The sequence below is a fragment of the Pelecanus crispus genome, chromosome 16, assembly GCF_030463565.1.
Source record: "Pelecanus crispus isolate bPelCri1 chromosome 16, bPelCri1.pri, whole genome shotgun sequence".
Lineage (NCBI taxonomy): Eukaryota > Metazoa > Chordata > Aves > Pelecaniformes > Pelecanidae > Pelecanus > Pelecanus crispus.
The window spans coordinates 3,201,623-3,223,962 of record NC_134658.1 but is presented as its reverse complement, the minus strand read 5'-3'; the positions used below and the strand labels follow the sequence as shown (position 1 = coordinate 3,223,962).

Below are 22,340 nucleotides of genomic sequence, written 5' to 3'. Positions count from 1 at the left end.
ACATGGGAAGGTGGCTGTGACCTTGTGAACCCCCCAAGAAGCCCTTTTCCCTGCTGCGGGCAGCCGCAGGGCGAGCCGGAGCCTGCTTCCCCGAGCCATCTGTGATGCCCCGAGCACAGCGCAGGGAATAGCATCCTCGGAGCTGGGAGTGGGATGCCAGAGCTGGGCACAGGCACTCCAACCTTGGGCTGAGGCTACTCAAACCATCTGGTGACGCATCGTCACCACATCAAGTTTTGCTCTTTTTTGTGTAAGAGCTATAATTTGGTTGGACCGAATGATCTTAAAGGTCTTTTCCAACCTAAACAATTCTATGATTCTGTAATTGAATAGCCCGGGGTGGGGTGTGGAGACATGGAGAGGCACGGCCCCACTCACATCCTCGCCCCCAGGATGACTTTTCAAAGCCATCCACCATGTCCACCCGCTCTCGTGCCACTGCTGGGTGCTCTGGGGCCGAGCGGCGCTTGCAGAGCCCCAGGACACCCCGGAAAATTGGGGATCTGCAGCAGGGGGGGTCTCCTCCTCCCCACCCCGCTGCCTTGCCCATCCCTGCCTGCACCACGAGCCGAGCTGCTGGAGACCCTGCCCCAAACCTTCCCGTCATTGCTCGCCCCCAGTCCTCGTGTCCCTTCTCCGCTTTAGCTTTTGTATCAGGAATGGTGTGGCCAGCAGGAGCAGGGAGGTGATTGTGCCCCTGTGCTCGGCGCTGGTGAGGCCGCACCTGGAATGCTGTGTCCAGTTTTGGGCCCCTCAGCACAAGAAGGACATTGGGGTGCTGGAGCGTGTCCAGGGAAGGGCAACGGAGCTGGGGCAGGGTCTGGAGCACAGGGCTGGTGGGGAGCGGCTGAGGGAGCTGGGGGTGTTCAGCCTGGAGAAGAGGAGGCTGAGGGGAGACCTCATCGCTCTCTACAACTACCTGAAAGGAGGGTGTAGTGAGGTGGGTGTTGGGCTCTTCTCCCAAGTAGTTAGCAATAGGACGAGAGGAAATGGGCTCAAGCTGGGCCAGGGGAGGTTTAGGTTGGAAATTAGGAAAAAATTCTTTACAGAAAGAGTGGTCAAGCATTGGAACAGGCTGCCCAGAGAGGTGGGGGAGTCCCCATCCCTGGAAGTGTTCAAAAACCGGGCAGAGGTGGCACTTTGGGACATGGTTTAGTCTGGTCTACCCTTGATTGGCTTAGAGTAGACTTGGTAGTGTAGGTTAATGGTTGGACTGGATGATCTTAAAGGGCTTTTCCAACCTAAACGATTCGATGATTCTATGATTTGATGATTCTGTGATCTCCTCGCCGGCACGTTAGGAAATGGCAACGTCCAATTTCTGCACCTCATAAACCCCGGCAGTGCCAAGGGCCCGCCGGTGATTAACGAGTGCCCTGCAATTCCCAACTCATCATTAATTTTCCTCTCCTGCTTCAAAGCCTCCCCCCGACTGCCACCTTGACCTGAACCGTCCGTCTGTCTGTCCCACACATGCCTGGGTGCTCGGTGCTGCAGCCGGGAGCCCCTGGCTGGGTGCTTTGCTGCCAGGGTGGAGGCACCCACAGGCTCTGGGTCGCTTTTTGGGGGGCAGAGCTGTGGGGCAGGGGAAGGAGGAGTAGGGCAAGGGCCGGACAGCAGGGAGGGTGGAAAGATGGAGGGAAGGCAGCCGGGAAGGAAGAGGAGGCAGCCGGCGGGCATTACCTGCGACAAGCGTCCGACCTCCAGGTAGAAGCAGATGATGAAGGCGTTCCAGCCGACCCACAGCACCAGCCACACCGCGTACTGCCGAGAAGAGAGGCGGTCAGGGCATGCCATGCCGAACGGACATCCCCCGGTCCAGCCCCGCTCCGCTCCGCTCGCTGGACCCCGCCAGATCCACAGGGATTTGGGGTTGGATATGGGAGGGGACCTGGGGCTGAGCCATCCCTGGGGGTGACAACGCTGCACCGGGGCGTGGGGAGTGGCATCCGCGGCGGTACCTACCATCATGAGGTATTTGGATCTGTACTGGATGGTCCCAAAAATACCCAAAATAACGGCCATGATGTGTAAAAAATTAGCCAGGATGGGTGCCCACTGGTAGCCCAGGAAATCAAAGATCTGCCTCTCCAGCGCCGCTACCTGCAACAGAGCAAAGGAGGGGTTGCAGGTATTAAAGCAGGGCATCGGTCACCGCAGCAGCTCCCGGGATGCTAAAGGCAAAGAGCAGCCGGTAATTAATGGGAAATCCCACGGATAATTAGTTGCAACGGGCTGAGATGTCTGCGTGATGCATCGGCCGGCGGCGGGCGAATGCATGGTGGCGAGCGAGGGGTTATTAGGAGTAACCGGAGCTGAGAAGGGGGAGCAGGGAGATGTCAGCTTGCTGCCCCGCCAGCACCCTCTGTGCCTCAGTTTCCCCATTGCTCAGGTCTCAGGCACTGCTGAAAATCACCCTCCAGGCTGGGTTTATCCCTGAGCTCAGCTTATCCAGGGAAAACCTCCCGTTCAGGTCGTGCAGGGGGTCCCCCGGGATTTTGCAAGCGATTTTTCTGCCCGTCCTGGCCAGCTCATCGCATGCCTTCCCCTGTTTAATGCCACTGGGTTTTGATCACCATTATCTTTGGTAATCCATAAATAAGGACGTGCTGCAGCTTAATAAACTGCACAGCACGCAAAATCAGAGATGGTACCTGGTGTGATCTGCCTGTTATCCCTGCGCTTATTTATGGCTCTATTTGCTACCAGCTCAGGGTCTATTCCTCTTAATTATAGGATTAGCTTAAAGAAAGGTGGTAGCAAAGGTGAGGTGGGAGCGCTGGAGCATGTGCCGGTGGTTTTAAGTTAAAAAATGGAGATTTGATGAGGCTACGGTTTTATAGGGAACTTTTAGGGAACTTTGGACACCACAGTCCCCGAGGGCGTGGGGACAGGGCTGCAGCCACATGCGTCTCCAGCAGCTTTGCAAACCAAAAAAAAAACCTCTTTACATTTATCTTTTGGACAGCCCAGCCCTGTCTCATCGCTCTTTGAGATGACCCAGATGCACCCGATAAAGCCCGCGAGCGCCGGGGCCCTGAGCCCTCCCCGTGGCACCGTGCCTCAGTTTCCCCTCCTGGTGCAACGCCTCTCATCCTGGCGGAGAAACGGGAGTTTATCCTGAGAAGCGCAGGAGAAAACAGGTTTTACATCCCCCTCCCTGTTCACCGGCAGCTCCCCGCAGTGATCTGTGTTTAGGGGAGCTCCATCCTGGCGCTCCCTGAAGCTCCCATGGGGGCCCCGCAGCATCCCCGCCCATCCAGCCCGACTTAATGCGTCCTAATTACAGGGCAGAAATAAATGAGGTGGCAAAAGTCCTTCCCTAAGTGTTTCGTGAGGATGAGGCATGGCTAATGCATCCGTGTGTGCGACTGCCAGCCGTGCCTCAGTTTCCCCACCCACGAAGCATCACGCACCCATTGCAGCAGCCTGGCGAGGGCTCTAACTAATGCCTGGTGTAGCTCAGCTCCATCCTGCCAGCGGGAGGAAAGCCAAAGGCATGGCCAAGGACTGTGGTATCCCATCCCCTACCTTAGTCCCGGGATCAGATCTGCTGGAACCGTGCCGGCAGGACCCCAGTTTCAATTAAAGGCGACGCAAAGCCGAGCCCCGGCAGCCCCTGGATCTGCGGGGCCGGGACCAAGGCTGTTTGCACTGAGGCTTAATTCACTTCCACGCTATTTAAACTCTCTGAGGAAACAGCCTTTGGAAATACTTACAACCAGGCTGTAAATCTTTTAAATTGAGGAATGTAAATAATAAATGATACAAGGAGAGCGGTGCTCGGGGTTTTATAGCCATCCATCGATCTGGTGGCTGTTGACAGAGCTGCTTAGCAGGAGCTAGATGCGAAGGCTGCGAGTTTTGGGTACCGGTGAGTCTCCGAGTTGAGGGATGGGGCTGGGAAGAGCCTCCGAGAGCATCCCATTGAGCTGGAGCGATGGGCTTACACCCGTGCGGCTCCTTAATTCCAGCCCATCAAGCCAGGACAGGATGAAGGGGAAGGAGCTGGGAAAAGCCTGGTCAAACTGAATCCTTCTTCATCCCAAGGAGAGCCAAAATTAGTGGCAAACACCACAGTCCTCCCACGGACGAGCGAGGGCTGCTAACTGCAGCAAAAAGCTTTGCTGGAGCCACCCTGGCAGGTAAAATGCTGCTTTGCGTGTGCCGTTATTTGAGCTTATTCCTCCATGAGAAAAGCGAATCTTGTTTTTTTCAGCCTCGTCGGATCCTGCTCGACGTTAAGGAAAACACGGAGACGCAGCACAAACGCGGCGAGCCTGTGGCTGCAGCTCCCCCGGCGCTCGCCGCCTGCCAAGGGCAGCCCAAGGGCGGCTCAGCAGCCTTGCGCCCGGTTTCACGAGTGGGGAAACTGAGGCACGGCCACGCTCCAGGGAGAGTGGGTGGCACAGGTTTGGCAATCCTCGCACGGGGCACGGCAGCGCTGAGCGAACACCGCCTTCAGCTCAGCCCCATGCTCCTGGCTTGCTCCAAGCGCTTCTCGCCGCTTGCTCACTACGGACCCCAGGCTGGTCCAGCACCTGGAGCATCCTCGCCCGATCCTTTGGGGGTGAGATGTCCCCCGGCAGAAAACTTCAAGACACCCAGGCTTTTCACGCAGCCGCCGCCAGCCGTTCACCAACGGTGGCCCTAAACGAAGCACGAGCAGCGAGCGAGCCTGGCCGCCGGGCCCGGCATCACCTGCGAGCACGGCCAGGGGCTCCGCAAGCTCTCAGCGCACTCCGCAAGAAACCTCGGAGCAACCTGGGGACCGGCAGCATCCAACCCTCCCCAAACCCAGGTGACTTGTGGAGCTCAGAGCATCTTCCCCAGACTGTCCTCCTCCTGCAAGGGGTATTTCCCGTGCTAATAGCAGCCCCATTAACGACCCACGCTCATTAACACCCTCATCTCCCGTTGCAGCTCTTACTGCTGCTCCGCCATCAAAGCCGTGGTGCTCCCGGGGGTGCGGGGCCGGGAACCACACACCATCCCACTGCTAATTAAGATAAACCTGCAGTCGATCAATGCAACAAGTTTTAGGGCTCCCTCTTAATTAAACACTCTCTAGCTTATCGATCGGCCCCAAAAGTTCCCTTTGCAGCAAATCATATCAATTAGTCAGGGGCAGGCGTGCGCCAGAGTCCTGCTAATTGAAATGTGTTGCCTGCAATGATTTTATTTTAATCAAGAAATCGAAGCAGGCGAGACGCGGGGACTGGGCTCCATCAGCGCGTGGTGGTCCCCGGGGAGGGACCGTGGCAGGAGGGGACACGTGCGCAGCCCCTCGGGGACAGGGAGCCCCCGGGGCTCAGCCCAGGAGCTCTGGGCAGGCAGAACCGGTGAGGCAGAGCTGGAGGAAAATGGGTTTTTTTAGGGGTGCTGGCAGCAAATTCAAGTGGGAGGGAGCTCACCTGTCCCTGAATAACCCCTCCGTTATGGCACCTTCACCTTCCTTGGACCCGTGCCGTTACTCGGTGGGGTTTTCCCAGTCCTTTTTAATCCCCATGACCAGGATGGGAGAGATGAACGCTGCTCCAGCTGTGCCAGGAGGATTGCACAGACACCAGGGAGCAGCTTCCCCCCTGTCCCATCCCCGCCAGATTTGATATTTTGAGGTTGGAAATCCCTCCTGCAACCAAGCTGGGCAGCGTTCGGGCCCCGGGAAGAGCATCCCCAACCCACCACCCTGCAGTATTAAAACAGAAATCTTCTTGCCCAGCAGCTGCCGTTTTTGCTCTCCTGGAATCAGAGAATCACAGGATGGGTTCGGATGGAAGGGAGTTTACAAGATCCATCTAGTCCACCCCCCTTGCCATGGGTAGGGACATCTTCCACTAGAGCAGGTTGCTCAAAGCCCCGTCCAACCCAACCTTGAACACATCCAATATAGAATCACAGAATGGTTTGGGTTTTCGAAGATCATCTAACCCGCCCCTCCTGCCAGGAGCACAGACATCTTTTCAGCCTCTTTCAGGTTGCTCAAAGCCCCGTCCAATCCAACCTTGAACGCTTCCGGAGATGGGGCATCCACAACTTCTCTGGGCAACCTCTTCCAGTGCCTCACCACCATCACCGTACAACGTTTCTTCCCTATGTCCAATCTAACCCCTCCCTCTTCCAGTTTGAAACCATTGCCCCTTGTCTTGTCACTGCAGGCTCTGGTAAAAAGTCTGTCTCCATCTTTCTTGCAAGCCCCCTTTATATATTGAAAGGCCACAAGAAGGTCCGCCCAGAGCCTTCTCTTCTCCAGGCTGAACTCCATAGGAGAGGTGCTCCAACCCTCGGGCCATTTCCGTGGCCTCCTCTGGACCCGCTCTAACAGGTCCATGTCCTTCTTGTCCTGGAGACCCCAGAGCTGGACACAGGGCTCCGGGGGGTCTCGGAAGAGTGGAGCAGAGGGGCAGAACCCCCTCCCTCGACCTGCCGGCCACGCTGCTGTTGATGCAGCCAAGGATGGGGTTGGCTTTCTGGGCTGCAAGCACACGTTGCTGGCTCACGTTGAGCTGTTCATCCCCCAGTGCCCCCAAGTCCTTATCTGCAGGGCTGCTCTCAATCCCATTCATCCCCCAGCTGGCACTGGAGATTGCCCTGTCCCTGGTGCAGGACCTTGCACTTGGCCTGGCTGAACTTCAGCCCGCCCCTCCAGCCTGCCCAGGTCCCTCTGGATGGCATCAGCTGCCCCTCTCAGCTTGGTGTCGAGGGTGCACTCGATCCCACTGTCTGTGTCACCAATGAAGATACTGAGTAGTACTGGTCCCCGTATGGACCCTTAAGGGACACCACTTGTTACCCACCTCCACTTGGACATTGAGCTGTTGACTGCCACTCTTTGGACATGGCCATCTGGCAAATTCCTTATCCTTCTAACAGTCCCATCAAACCCACATCTTTCCAATTTAGAGACAAAGATGTTGGGGGGGACCTCTTATTGCATCCCACCCTGTACTTCTGAGCTAAAACCAACCCTACCCTGCTCGGTAACACGGCAGTGGACAGGCTGCCTGTGGGGACCAAGACCTCCCTCTGCCCAGCGAGATGGACACCACGTCCCCGGGGTGGCCATGAGGTCTCTGCACCACCTGGGGCCACCCCTCACCCCGCCGTCCCCCCGGGGACAGGCTGGAGCCACCATGCCCCCCCCAGCCCATGGCCCTGCCTGGGATTTACGGATGCTGAGGGAAGCAGGATTCAGCAGCAGATCCTCCATCGTATCTGTCACACCCAATGGCTCTTAGAGACTTCTCCAAAACCCCCTTAATTATGACCAAAACCAAAGGGACGCAAGGACACGGCCACCTGTGGACACAAGTGACGCCGGGACACGTGTGTCCAGGTGCTCAGCAGTCCTGGCAGTCGCAGGGACGATTCATCCACGTCCTCCTCCTGCAGCACGCAGGGGAGGTGACGCTTGTGTCACCGGGGCCCGGGGCGAGGATGCTGGACCGGCTGCGGCCCCCGGTCCCCTCGGGCTCCGTGGGGGAGGCGGCGCTGCCCCCGACCCCGTGCTCCGTCCTCTCGCCTCGGCTGCGATGGAGATGACACATTTGCTGACACAGAGGCATAAATATATTATTACATCCCCAAAGTCTCAATAATTGATGGGTGGAGAGAGATGGGAGCTTGCTCCAGTGCTCGGGGGGTCATCTCCTGGTGGAGCTGGGGACAGGGACGCTCCCTCCATCCTGCTCACTCACGGCTGGTCCCTCCCGTCTCTCCCTGACCCCCCCCAAAGCTGCAGAGCCACATGGTTGGGTGCTGGGCGATGCTCTGGGGACACCCCTGCTGCTCGCCGCGCCCTCGCCCAGCCCGAAGCCCCCCGAGCATCGCCCCGGGGTGCACCAACACCCCAGGGCGCAGCAGGGAGTCACGGCTGGGGACACCCCCCCCCGCTGCACCTCCAGCCGTGCCACCCCCCACGCCCAGGCAGCAATTTTTCCGGGTGCATGATTATATATTTAATTGCTTTTAAATAAAAGCCCCCTGGCCCCGACATCCCTGAGGGGGAACCCAGGTGTCCGGAGCATGGGGGGCAGTGGTGACACGGGGGCCCAGCCCCGTTAATCCGCACAGGGTGACACCGGTCACCCCGTCCCTCTGCCCCGGGACGCCACCATGTGCCCTTCCCCGGCTGGGGCTCCCCCCACTCGCTGCTGCTTCAGCTGGGCCATTTTGGGGCCAAAAAAGGGGTTTGCACATTTTTACTACTTGGGCAAAACACTTATGGGGGAGAACATCCCCTTTTTCTGGGATGGAAACTCTTCCCATCTATTTTTTCCCCCTTTCTAGGAAAAATCAGGGTGGAAACGTCCCTTTCCCCTGCCCATGAGGATTATTAAAACCCTTGGGCAACGGGCAAGCTTGCTCCTGCCTGCAAATGTCCCAGGGAGCCGGCAGCAGAAAAGCTGTGGTTTCACTGATGGGGATGGTTGCAGGGGGGAAATTCCCTAAAAATCCCCTCTTCCCCAGCCTCCACCCCTGGGACTGGCCGGGGGGAGCTGCGTGGTGAAGCCCCCGAAAATCTGGGGCAAGAGCCTGTGTGCTCGGGGATGCCGGGCGCGAGATGCCCAGGCAGGGCGAGGGAGCCAGTCCCCTTGGGGTGAGCCGGGGTTGGGATTCCCGGATCCAGGCTGAGCCCGGGGGATCCAGCGGCACCAGAAGCGCTGGCTGAGGGCAGGGAGCAGCCGCCGACCAGAGCCCATGGGCTGCGTGCGCTGCGGAGGGCAACAGGGGAGGAGGCAGCACGTGGGCACTCACGGCCTGCCTGCACTGCCTGCCTGCACTCATGGCCTGCCTGCACTCATGGCCTGCCTGCACTCATGGCCTGCCTGCATGGCCTGCCTGCACTCACGGCCTGCCTGCACTGCCTGCCTGCACTCACGGCCTGCCTGCACTCATGGCCTGCCTGCACTCATGGCCTGCACTCACGGCCTGCCTGCACTCACGGCCTGCCTGCACTCATGGCCTGCCTGCACTCATGGCCTGCACTCACGGCCTGCCTGCACTCACGGCCTGCCTGCACTCACGGCCTGCACTCACGGCCTGCCTGCACTCACAGCCTGCACTCATGGCCTGCCTGCACTCATGGCCTGCCTGCACTCACGGCCTGCACTCACGGCCTGCCTGCACTCACAGCCTGCACTCATGGCCTGCCTGCACTCATGGCCTGCCTGCACTCACGGCCTGCCTGCACTCATGGCCTGCACTCACGGCCTGCCTGCACTGCCTGCCTGCACTCATGGCCTGCCTGCACTCACGGCCTGCCTGCACTCACGGCCTGCACTCACGGCCTGCCTGCACTCACAGCCTGCACTCATGGCCTGCCTGCACTCATGGCCTGCCTGCACTCACGGCCTGCCTGCACTCATGGCCTGCACTCACGGCCTGCCTGCACTCACGGCCTGCCTGCACTCATGGCCTGCCTGCACTCACGGCCTGCCTGCACTCACGGCCTGCACAGCCTGCCTGCACTCACGGCCTGCCTGCACTCACGGCCTGCCTGCACTCATGGCCTGCCTGCACAGCCTGCCTGCCTGCACTCATGGCCTGCATTCACGGCCTGCCTGCACAGTCTTCCTGCATGTAAAGCCTGCTTGCACTCACGGCTTGCCTGCATGCACAGCCTGCCTGCACACACGGTCTGCCTGCACACACGGTCTGCCTGCACACATAATCTGCCCACAGACATGGTCTGCCTGCACACACAGCCTGCCTGCACACACAGCCTGCCTGCACACACGGTCTGCCTGCACACATAATCTGCCCACAGACATGGTCTGCCTGCACACAGCCTGCCTGCACACGCGGTCTGCCTGCACACACGGTCTGCCTGCACACACAGCCTGCCTGCACACACGGTCTGTCTGCACAAACAGTCTGCCTGCACACAGCCTGCCTGCACACACGGTCTGCCTGCACACATAATCTGCCCACAGACATGGTCTGCCTGCACACAGCCTGCCTGCACACGTGGTCTGCCTGCACACACAGCCTGCCTGCACACGCGGTCTGCCTGCACACACAGCCTGCCTGCACACACAGCCTGCCTGCACACACAGCCTGCCTGCACACACGGTCTGTCTGCACAAACAGTCTGCTCATGCACGTGGTGTGCCTGCACGCACAGCCTGCCTGCACACATGATCTGCCTGCACACAGCCTGCCTGCACACATGATCTGCCTGCACACAGCCTGCCTGCACACATGGTCTGCCTGCACCCATGACCTGCCTGCACGCTGCACCCCTCCTCACCCTCAGCGCGGGGGCCGGCTGAATTGGGGTGCTCAGGGACTCCCCACCACCCCCAGCCCTGCCCTGCCAGCGTCCCACCAGCCCCTCTCACACCAGGACAGGGCACGGGGGCATCACACGCGTGTCGCGTACCTGTCATGCACACATGGCAGTACCCCGCATCCCGCGCCAGTCCCCAGCAGCCTAATTTTCAGCAGAGCAGGAAGCACCCGGGCACAGCACCCGCTGCCAGCCAGGATAAGGACCCCCGAGCCCCCAGGGGACCTGGCTGTGGGGAGGGAGGGGGCAGAGGGGTGAACCCCCAAACGCGACCCCCACAACAGGGGATTCTCAACCACCAAAGCGGCGCAGCCGGCATCCCCCGCACATGGGGTCTTGCTCCAGATTTTGGGGGGTTTGATGCACCAGGAGCCACAAACTCCCCACCGGGGGTAGACGTTGGGGAAAAGGGGATTTTTAAGGGATTTCTAGGGGACTTATAGGGGATTTTTTTTCCCCTGTCACCGAAACTGCAGCTTTTCTGCTGCCGGCTCCCCAGGGACGTGGCTCTGACATCTGCAGGCAGGAGTGAACCTGCCCGTTGCCCTTCCGAGGGTCTTTGCCAAGCCATGCAGGCAGGGGAACGGGGTATCCCCCCTCTGATTTTTTCCCAGAAAGAGGAAAAAATTAGATGGGAAGAGGCTCCATCCCAGAAAAAAAGGATGCTCCCCCCCTGAAAATATTCTCCCGAAAGACTGAAAAGCCCTGGCAGTCCAGCTGCATTTTTCTCTGGTGCCGGCCAGGCCGGAGCGGGCAGCGCAGGCAGGACGCTCCTCCCGGCTGCCTGCTGCCCTTGATCTCAGCAGCAGCATCTGCGTGCCGGGCTGAGATAAACCCCCTGCCCTCCCCTCCGCGCTGCGGCGTGGCAGGAGCCGAGCGGGGCTTCGGTACCCCCCGATGGGTTATTATCTTTCAGCCGGGTGATTTCCTCCCGCACACCATATGCCTGGGGCTCACCAGGGATTTAACTTTTCATTTCGCTGCATTTTGAAGAGATTTGGCGTTTTATTCCACCTCGAATTCCCCTCTGTGCTGCGTGCGAAGATGCTGCGAGAGCATTGCCCCCCCCCCCCCCCGTTGCTGAACTCGTCCTGACTGTTTGGGGCAGAAATGCCCCATTTCTAGGAGTTTTGGCCAAAAAATATTGGGGTTTAGGGAGAAAACACCCCCGGGGCAGAGCTGCAGGGCAGGATGCGGCCAGCTAGCGGGATGCCCGACGCTGTCGGTCCCCATAAGGGACGCTTCCTGCAGCAGATGGAGCATCGCCGGGGCTAACGAAGCACACGGGGCTGCTGGGGTCCGGCCAGATCCTGCCCCCGTCCCCAGGAGGGGAAGCAAAGCCCAGCTCCCGGCCCCCTTCACAACCAAAGGGTGCTGCAGGGCCCCGCACCCCCACCCTGAGCTCCCCCGGCACCCAAGCACCCCCTCGCAGGCTCACCCACCCCTGGCCACCTCCCTTTTGGAGGCAGTTTAAGGCATTTTGCTGATTTTCGCTCTGCCAGCGCCTTCGCCCCGCTCCTGGGGAGCCCGAGGAGCTGTTGGAGGCGTTTTCACCGTGCGGTCCCCGCGAGCCGCCCATCTCCACTTAAGGAAATTGGCTGCGATTTAAATGAACGGCAAGCGAGCGAATTGACTATTAAGAAGGTGCAAACACCGCTGTGAACCCAGGGACTTCATTTAATGACTTGGAAACAAGTTCTTGACCTACTTCCAACTTGCGAAAGCCTTCGTGAAATTGCAGAGGAAAAGAAATTAAAGGCGCCGGAGCCTTGATCGCTCCCCGGTATCGGGTGGTGATGAGCAGGATGCGGCCCCTGGCCGAGAAGATGCTCTGGGACAGAGCAGCCCCATTGCAAAACACGGCAGGAGCAAAAAGTGGGGTGAAAGAGGCACAAATTGGGTCCTTCCCCAGCTGCTACAACCCCGCATTGATGCCAGCAGGTTTTGGGGGGCTCCCGGCCTCTGCACAGCCCCTTTCTGCCCCCCAAGGCCGGCATCGCTGGATTTAGGAGCTCCCGGCACGTGGCTCAAGCATCCCAGATCTCCAGGATGCGGCTGCGGGCGCTGGGTGCACAGGCAGAGACTTGGGGTGCACGGGGTCCCCCACCACGGCTCCTCGCCACCCACCCAGCACCCACCGCCCATCCAATGGGCTTTCCTTCCTCTCGCCTATTTTCTTCCCCCCATTCCCAGTTATTTCATTTCGCTGCATCCGGCAGCGTTGCCATGGGAATGCGGCAGCAGCCCCGGCTGGATGCGCTTGTCTAGACACTGCACCCCAGGAGCTTGCCGCCGGCAACCTGCTCCATGGGCTGGATACGGCCCCGGGGCGGGCTGCACCCCTGGGTGCGAGGTCACCCTTTGCACCCATCCCCAGGACCCCCGGGAGACCCCAGCACCCATATGGCCAGGTCCCCTGCACACCCTGCACCCCAGATCCATGCTCCTGGCTCCATCTGTCCCTGGGGTGATCCAAGGAGGGCTGGGAAGGGCAGCCTCAGGGTGGCTAACGGCTCTAATAATGGTAATAATGATGATGATGATGATAATAATAATAGTAATAACAGCAACAACAATAATAATAAAAAAAAAATAAAAAATCATCCCTTAAATGTAGCCCCAGGGCTGCAAAGTGCCCTTTGCACGAGGCAGATTAAACCCAGCCCCCTCCTGTTTTGGCTCCATCATAGGGAAGGGAAACTGAGGCACGGCACAGGGAGGCACCCCCAAACCTTCGCAATGCTCCGAGCTGCCGGGAACGCCGAGCCCAGGGCAGCGGTGTCCCCCACGGAGAGGGAAGCTCCGTCACCACCCCGGGCTCCTCCTGATTTACACCGGCTCTAACAAAGCCCCGAGCCACCGCTGGGCCCGCCGCTCCCCAGACCGCGGGGCTGGGGTGGATTTGGCTCTTGCCGGCTCCGACGTCCCCAGCGAGGACCCGCAGCGGCTCATTACCCCTGGAGGATTTTTTTTTTTTTTTTCCAGCAAACATCACAAATTTCCAATTTCCCCACAAGCAGGCTGGTGTAACTCTAGCACAATATTACATCTATTTAACTTTAATACAATATTGCATCTGTTTAACTTTAATACAAGATTACATCTATTATTTGCGCTGTCCTATAAACGCCGAGACGAGACTTTCTTTCTTTCTTTCACCTCCCAGCAAGGAAACGCTTCCACGCTGAGGGAAAGCCGAGGCAGCTCAATTCCCTGTCTCGCCCATCAGAGGTTGGCTCTGGTGCGATGCCCTCCCGCTTTATTCCCGCTTTATTCCCGCAGGGAACTGCTCCATCCCCTCGGGAATTGCTCCACACCCATTTCAGTGTCTCCGCAGAAGGGAGTCGGGGCGATCCCATTAACCCCGAGCTTGTGCCGCTCTGCATCCACCCAGCCTGACCTTGTAACCGACCTTGAACCAACGCAGGACGCTGGGGTCCCCTTGGGGAGGACGTGGGGTGGCGGCACTCGTGGGACGGGGCGGAGGTGCCAGCAGTGTCCCTGGGCGGGCAGCGTGCACCGGGGACAGCAGCGGTGCCCGAGGAGGCACTTGCCGTGGAGGGGAAACTGAGGCACGGGGCTGCAACCCAGCGGGACCCAGGCGTTCGCTCCCGTGGGCCGGGGTGCTGCCATGCCGGCAGCGCTGAAGCACTGGGGTCGCCGGCGATGGCCGGGGAAGGGCTGATCCGGCACCGCCCGGGTGCTGTGCACTGCTTTGCCGTGCTTCGGTTCACCTGGAAAATGGGCTAAGTCCTGCCCGGCCCTGCTCAGCGTCGCACCCGGAGCATCTGCTCTCTTGGCCAGGGTGACCAGCTCCATAGAGCAGGTCTAATGGGGAAACTGAGGCACGGAGGGGAGGGGGAGAAGACCAGAAGCTCAAGCCCTGGAGAAAGGCTGTGCCCTGAGGACACCGGGCTGAGAGCGGCTCCAAACCCACGGGAGCTGGGCTGGGACCGCTGGGTTGGCACGGAGAGATGGGATTTGCATGGAATCTTGCTGAATAACAACTTTTAGCCTAAATTAAGCCGCAAGGGGAAATCAAGAGAAGATGAGACGTGGGCAATGGCTGTTGGCACGGGGCTGTAGGAGGAACGGGCGCAGGGGAGCGATGGGAGCGGGGGCAGAGCCCGGCCATGCTGCCTCGGGCAGCCACAGAGCAGTGAGGCTGCGGGTCGGAGCAAATCATCTGGAAGCAGAGGGGGCAGTGAAGGGGCCCTACAGCCCCGTGCCGTGCCCGAGTAACCCAGCGGTGTGTCTGGGACGGAGCGTGAACGGGGGAGCCTGCTGTCCCATCCATCCATCCATCCCATCCAATTCCACCCCATTCCATCCCATCCCACTCCATTCCATCCCTCCTGTGCATCCCATCCATCCTATCCATCAATGTCCTCCCACACCATCCTATCCATCCTATGCATCCCATGCATTGCATCCATCCCATCCCATCCCATCCAACTCACTATCCATGCCATCCCACCCCATCCCATCCAACTCACTATCCATGCCATCCCACCCCATCCCATCCATCCCATCCATCCATCCATCCATCCCATCCCATCCCATCCTGTCTTGTCCCATCCCATCCATCCATCCATCCTGTCCCATCCCATCCAATCCCATCCCATCCCGTCCCGTCCCGTCCCATCCCATCCCGTCCATCCCATCCCATCCCATACTGTCCCGTCCCGTCCCGTCCCGTCCCATCCCATCCCATCCCATCCCATCCCATCCTGTCCATCCTATCCCATCCCATCCCATCCCATCCCATCCCATCCCATCCCATCCCGTCCCATCCCATCCCATCCCGTCCCATCCCATCCCGTCCATCCATCCCATCCCATCTCATCCTATCCCATCCCATCCCATCCCATCCCATCCCGTCCCATCCCATCTCATCCTATCCCATCCCGTCCCATCCCATCCTGTCCCGTCACATCCCATCCTGTCCCGTCCCATCCCGTCCTGTCCCATTCCATCCTATCTCATCCCGTCCCGTCCCGTCCCGTCCCATCCCATCCCATCCCATCCCATCCCATCCCATCCCATCCCGTCCTATCCCGTCCCATCCCATCCCATCCCATCCCATCCCGTCCCATCCCATCCCATCCCATCCCATCCCATCCCATCCCATCCCATCCCATCCCATCATCTCATCCTGTCCCATCCTATCCCATCCCATCCCATCCATCCTGTCCATCCCATCCCATCCCATCCCATCCTGTCCATCCCATCCCATCCTGTCCATCCCATCCCATCCCATCCCATCCCATCCCATCCCATCCCATCCCATCCCATCCCATCCCGCAGCAAATAACCCCCCCACCCTGGTCCGACACAGATCCCTGATCCCCGGCTCAGCCTCGGAGGCACTTGCTGTCTCCGAACCATCGGCAACCGTCTCCCGTGAAAGCTGGCTTCGACAACCAGTCTTTCGGATGAAGAAAATCGGGATTAATCAAGCGCCTCAATTAGCCACAACGAGCCACGGCTTGTCATCACACCGGAGACTCGCAGCAGAAAGCACATTAGCGGCATGGGCACTGAGAGGCTGAGAATTAATTAAAATAGAGCAAAAAACCCTAAAAAGCAAAACCGGAGCAAATGGGGAATTGCTCGGAGCAGGGGGATTTCTCGTTGCGAGTCCGGAGATGCCGAGGAGCCACATCCCCGACCCCGGCAGAGCATCTCCAGCACACAGGCCGGCCGGCTCTGCGCTGGTGCCGGTTTGCCCGTGGGACACGGTGACCAAGAGGAGACCCCCGGCTGCCCCCACCCCTTGGCCCGCGGCCGGCGGGCGAGGAGGGGCCCGGTGCTCGGTAACGGGGCCACCAGCAACGGCCGAGGGCTGGTGCTGCCCGCGGGGGCAGGCCGGGGCTGAGCCCTGGGGGATCTCGGGCTTAGATCAGGTGGATCTTGGGATTAAATTTGGGAGATCTTGGGCTTAGATCGGGGGGATTTTGGGCTTAGATTGGGGGGATCTTGGGCTTAGATTTGGGAGATCTTGGGCTTAGATCTGGGGGATCTTGGGCTTAGACTGGGGGGATCTTGGGCTTAAATTTGGGAGACCTTGGGCTTAGAACGGGCGGATCTTGGGCTTAAATTTGGGAGATCTTGGGCTTAAATTTGAGGGATCTTGGGCTTAGATCGGGGGGATCTTGGGCTTAAATTTGAGGGATCTTGGGCTTAGATCTGGGGGATCTTGGGCTTAAATTTGGGAGATCTTGGGCTTAGATCTAGGGTATCCTGGGCTTAAATTTGAGGGATCTTCAGCTTAGATCTGGGGGATCTTGGGCTTAGATTGGGGGGATCTTGGGCTTAAATTTGGGAGACCTTGGGCTTAAATCTGGGGGGTTTGGGGCTTAAATTTGGGGGATCTTGGGCTTAAATTTGAGGGATCTTCAGCTTGAGTCTGGGGATCTTGGGCTTAAATTTGAGGGATCTTCAGCTTAGATCTGGGGGATCTTGGGCTTAAATTTGGGAGACCTTGGGCTTAAATCTGGGGGGTTTGGAGCTTAAATTTGGGGGGATCTTGGGTTTAGATCTCAGGGATTTGGGGCTTAAATCTGGGGGATCTTGGGCTTAAATTTGGGGCATCTTGGGCTTAGATCTGGGGGTTTTGGGGCTTAAATCTGGGGAATCTTGGGCTTAAATTTGGGGGGTGCACAGGGACAGCAAACAAGATGGAGAGATACGGGGAGCCTGACTCCCTAAATAACAAATTCTGGGGGTGAGACACAGACAAGCACTGGGGCTGGACCGGGATGTGGAGTGAGCAGAAGCCAGCTGCTTGGCTCTGACCAGGAGCGGGGATCCCAGGAAAAGCAGCTTTGGGCAATTGGAAAGCAGAGAAGCAGGACTACCCGCTCTTCAAAAATTTGCAAAACCCCACCAGACGCTGCGCCGGGTGGGATGGGATGCATCCTGGCTGAGACATCCCCACCAGCCCACGGTGGCCGAGCCCATTTGGACAAGGATTAAACCACAGCCAATTTCGATGCTAATTCTCCCACTTAAGTTCTTTAGCCTGACATCTGCGAGAAGCAAGAGGTAATTTCCCCCGGATCTCAAACGGCGCCTCAAAGACGCCGTTAATATAATCCGATAGAGGGAAGAAAAAAAAAAAAAATATATATATATAAAAAAAAATCCAATTTACTGACTTATTTAGTGACACCTTTCCTAATCAATTCTCCCAGGAAAGAAATACTGATTAAAGCCAAGCGCATTGCTATGGAAACCGGCAGTCCCTCCTCCCACAACCCACAGGCTGGGAAGGAGAAAATCGGGTGAGGAAATCTGCCTGGTAACAACCCCGTTAATGAGCCGGGGAGCAAAAATAATCCCTTGGAGCGATGCCGCTGCGAAAGGAGCAGCCGGCGGCAGCCGGCGGGGAGGCGAAACCGTGCGCGGCTCCCAAAATATTTATCTTTATGGGAGGATAGAGCTGTTTCAGAGGAGGAGGGGATGCTCCTGCATCCTGGAGGGATGAAGGGGGCATCCGGAGGTGGTACCCAGGGGTGACTGGGTGCACCCACCGAGCCCTGCAAGCGTGGGTGTTTCTTCCAGCACTTACCCAATTTTTTCGCCTTAAAATACAGAATAAAACCACCCTGAGATGCGGGTTTAAGAGATTCAGCTGCCCAGCAGCCCGTGAGGAGGTAGCTGCCAGCACAAAAGGGATTTATACGATAAAGCCCGTGGGTTTCCCTCTCCCCAGGGTGATTCCCCAACACATGGGCAGCCGCCAGGCCCCCCCCGGGGGGGGCTTCGCTGCCCGCTGCAGCAGGGCTGTCGTGCCCGCGCTCGTCCCTGGGTGAGCGCAACCCTCATGGGCCAGTTTCTTGGAGAGCTGGGGATTTATTCTTATTTCTACGTTGAATAATGGCCCCAAGCTCCCGGAGGAGTTTGGGAGTCTCCTCCTGGCTGGATGTGTCCCTCACCCCAGCACCCGGCAGGAAGACGCTTGAGGCACCCATGGGTGCTGGAGAGGCAAGGAACAATCTTCCCAGGGGCTGAATATAAAAGCACCCAGGCAGTGGGAAGCAGTGAGCGGCACGGAAGGGCCTTGGCTGTTTCCCCAAGCACCCGCCATGCTTTTCGGGTGCTTTAAGGAGCGAAGGTCTGCGCAGGACATCAACAACGCTGCTCATTATCTCCTGAAGGATTTAATAACGATCCCATCCGGCATTTTCCTTAAATTCCCCCCATCGCCATCGCTGTCGCTGCGACCAAGGATGGGAGCGGAGCCCCACCGCTCCGGCAACAGGACCGTGCCCCAGCGCAGGCTGCGATCCCGCAGGACCAGAGCATCTGACCGCTGCCATCACCCCATCCACCCGCACCCCAGGAGTACCGGAGCTGGAGAGGCATCCCAAGGGATGCGCCACCCTAATAAAACCAGAAACCTGAATATTTTGAACAATTCCTTTAGCTGAAGAGCCCGTGCTGTTAAACCCGCCGGTACCTTTCCCATTCATCACGGAGAGGATTTAATAAGGCGCTGTAGCAGAGCGTGCCGTGACCACCGGCGCATTATTAAACGCAGCGACTAGCAGCTGCCGCGGATGGGAGCTCATTAGAGACTTCTTAAACACCCATTAAAATTGCTTTTATTAATTGGTTCGTCCTCTTTTCATACGCACTGCGTGCGGGAGGGGTTTTTTGGGGTTGCTTTTTACGAACCCCTTTGTTGCACAGTGCTGGATGGGGAGCTCCCAGGGCCGGATCCACCCCAGCACCTGCCCTGGGGTCTTCCCGCTCCACTCGGCCGCATCCTTCAATGACAAGGCACGACGCTGGGATGTCGTGACGGGTGACAACGCCACGGCTGAGCCGGGCACGATGCCGCCCCAAGCCCTGCAGCGGGGCCGGCACAGCCAGCCGGCCCCTGCATCCAACAGGGACGCTTGTCCATCCCTCTGCATTGGGGCCAGCCCCACATTGGGGAAACCGGGCTTTTCCCCAAAAACCTGTTTTTTCCCCCATAACCACATGGGATGCTTTTGCCAGCTGGGTGATGGGTGCTACCCCAAGCCATCCCCCTTTTTGGGTGCACCCGCAAGAAGGATGAGGATTTGCACATCAAAATACCTGGGGAAAACCCAAGCCAGCAGCACCCATGGCCTGGACACAGGCCTGGGGGGGACTCCTGGGGTCCCCTCATGGGACCCCCCATGGCCTGGACACGGGACTGATGCTCCCAGCACCTCCTGGGGTCTGCCCGTGGGTCCCCCCATGGGAAATGGGGCTCCGGGGCTCTCCCCGCATCCCCCTGCTCCATCCCCTCCTCTGCTGGGTGGGGGACACCAACCCCGCCATCGACCCCCGCTAACGAGGGCGCCGCTAATTGCCGGGCAGGCAGCGAGCCTGCGCCCCATGTATAATTCAAGCCCCTTTGGCAGGGCTGGGTTTGCTTTGTCTGGCAAAGTGCCGCCTCCCGTGGGACCCCCCCGGCCCGGCCGCCACGCAGCTCCTTCTTGGGGGGAGCCTGATTAAAAAGAATTCGGGCCTGGGGCTGCTGCGAGGTGGGAGGCAGCGTTGTTAGCGGGGTCAGGGTCGTTAGCGGGGGTCGGGGTCGTTAGTGGGGTCAGATCCCCCCCGGCGGCGGAGAAGATGGAGCAGGGGGACACGGGGAGAGCCCCGGAGCCCCGTTTCCCACGGGGGGACCCACGGGGGGACCCCAGGAGGTGCTGGGAGCATCAGTCCTGTGTCCAGGCCATGGGTGCTGCTGCGCTGGGTCTTCCCCTCAAATTTTGAGATGGAAATCCTCATCCCTCCTGCGGGGGCACCCAAAAGAGGGGATGGTTTGGGCAGCAGCACCCTGTGGGTGCCAAAGCTGGGGGCAGCACCCATCTCCCGGACAGTGGGGTGGGAGTGCTCATGGGATGATGGGGAGGACCTGCACCCGATGGGGCGTAAACCGGCCCAAAATGGGTGAGGGTGTCCCTAAGTATGGCCCTTGACACCCACCAGAGCCCCAGGCAGATGCCCCAAATTTACCGCAGCATCACTCGCCTGCGCTTCCCGGAGCGGGGGTCCCCAGCACCCTGCCCACCCCCGCTCCTGAGCCCAGCCCTGCAGCCCGGGGCCAAAGCCGGGCTGGGCTGAAGGGGCAGCAGCCCTGGGGGGGCTGCCTTAAAATCTGCTGAGGTGCAGCCCGAGGAGGGTCGGTGGCCCCGGGCATGGCACAGGGATGTCCCCCCTGCCACGCTGGAAGGGTCCGCGGGGACCTGCCCCAGCCCGCACCAGCCCCTGCCCACCATCACCCACCCAACTGTTGAGCTACAGGGAGGAAAAAAAAATTAAAAATATAGAAATAAAGCCTTTAATAATCAATCGGTGTTTATCGGGCAGGTTGTAACAATACCCGCCTGCTGCTGCCAAATGAAATCCTTGTTTGGAGCCACTGAGTCAGAGACGAATGCGAATTCCCAGTCCCAGCCCCGCAGCATCGTCCCCACGACGTCCCCACCAAAGCCCGGCGGCAGTGCCCATTGCCATGGGGCTGCCAGGGGATGCCCCCACCGATACACACGTGCCACTCTCCAGCAAGCCCCCGGTGCCATCTCCAGGCCTGGGGAGCAAACAGGCACCCCCAGGCCCCCCCAAACCTCGCTGCCCTCTGACCACCCCCCCAGCCGCCACGCCAGCGGTCCCCACGCCGCCGCGGGGACTCGGCGCCAGCCCGGTGCCACCCCGGTGCCCGTCACAGGGCTCCCGCTGCATGCCCCCCGAGCCAAGCCGAGGGAAAACTGCGCCAGATGCTACAAAAAGGGGCCAGGAAGGGACAGTTTCGCCTGAGAGTCCCGGCAGCTGCCGAGGGGAATTGGCAACCGGCCGGGGACGGGCTGGAAGTGGAGGCAGAGGAGGGGACAGCAGGGGACAGGAGTGGGGAGGGGGGGTCCCAGAGGTGCAGATGGGGACACCATGTCCCTGGGGTGGGTAAGGGGGACAGGGCTGGTTCCTGAGCCAAAACAGGGTGAAAAAAAAGAGAAAATACGAAGTGGAGCCTGCAAAGGGTTTGTGCAAAGCTGCCCGCCCCGAGCCTGGCTGCTGCACCCGCAGGGTGGGTGCCAGGTCCCCTCCCCGGGGCTGCGGGACAGGGCCCAAGGCAGCGGGGACCCCGGCTGAACCCCCCGGCCACGGCCGGCACCGCCGCGCTGCCCGGCTGCCCCAGCGCTCCTGGCCCCTCGGCGGCATGGAGGAGGAGCGGGAGGACGCGTGTGTGGAGAGAGCCCCGAGGGATCCCCGAGGACGGGGACAAGGACTCTCAGCTTGACATTTACAGGCAATAGCTGAGGACCACCATTAATCTGAGCCGTTACCGCACAGCAGCAGAGCACGGATAGGTTTTCCTGTGGGCTCCTGTTAGCCTCAGCGTCCCCCGTGCTGCCCGAGCATCCTCCGTGCTCACCCCGAGCATCCTCCGCTCCCACCCCGAGCATCCTCCGCTCCCACGCCGAGCATCCTCTGCTCCCACCCCAAGCACCCTCCGTGCTCACCCCGAGCATCCACCGCTCCCACTCCGAGCACCCTCCGCTCCCACCCGAGCACCCTCCGCTCCCACTCCGAGCATCCTCCGCTCCCACTCCGAGCACCCTCCGCTCCCACCCGAGCACCCTCTGCTCCCACCCCGAGCACCCTCCGCTCCCACCCCGAACACCCTCCGCTCCCACTCCGAGCATCCTCCGCTCCCACTCCAAGCACCCTCCGCTCCCACCCCGAGCACCCTCCGCTCCCACCCCGAGCATCCTCCGCTGCCACCCCGAGCACCCTCCGCTCCCACCCGAGCACCCTCCGCTCCCACCCCGAGCACCCTCCGCTCCCACCCCGAGCATCCTCCGCTCCCACTCCGAGCACCCTCCGCTCCCACCCCGAGCACCCTCCGCTCCCACCCGAGCATCCTCCGCTCCCACCCCGAGCACCCTCCGCTGCCACCCCGAGCACCCTCCGCTCCCACCCCGAGCATCCTCTGCTCCCACCCCGAGCACCCTCCGCTCCCACTCCGAGCACCCTCCGCTCCCACCCCCAGCGTCCTCCGCTCCCATGC

General features: G+C 59.9%; 1 protein-coding gene across 1 annotated transcript in view; it reads right to left on the bottom strand.

Moving 5' to 3' along the window:
• NKAIN1 (sodium/potassium transporting ATPase interacting 1) overlaps positions 1-22,340 on the bottom strand; it is a 38,683-nt gene that overhangs the window by 5,835 nt on the left and 10,508 nt on the right. The window contains exons 2-3 of the mRNA XM_075721955.1: positions 1,966-2,103; positions 1,684-1,764 (exon numbers count right to left, since the gene is read on the bottom strand). Coding sequence (XP_075578070.1) covers positions 1,684-1,764; positions 1,966-2,103 — 219 coding nt within the window. The remainder of the gene's footprint in view (positions 1-1,683; positions 1,765-1,965; positions 2,104-22,340) is intronic.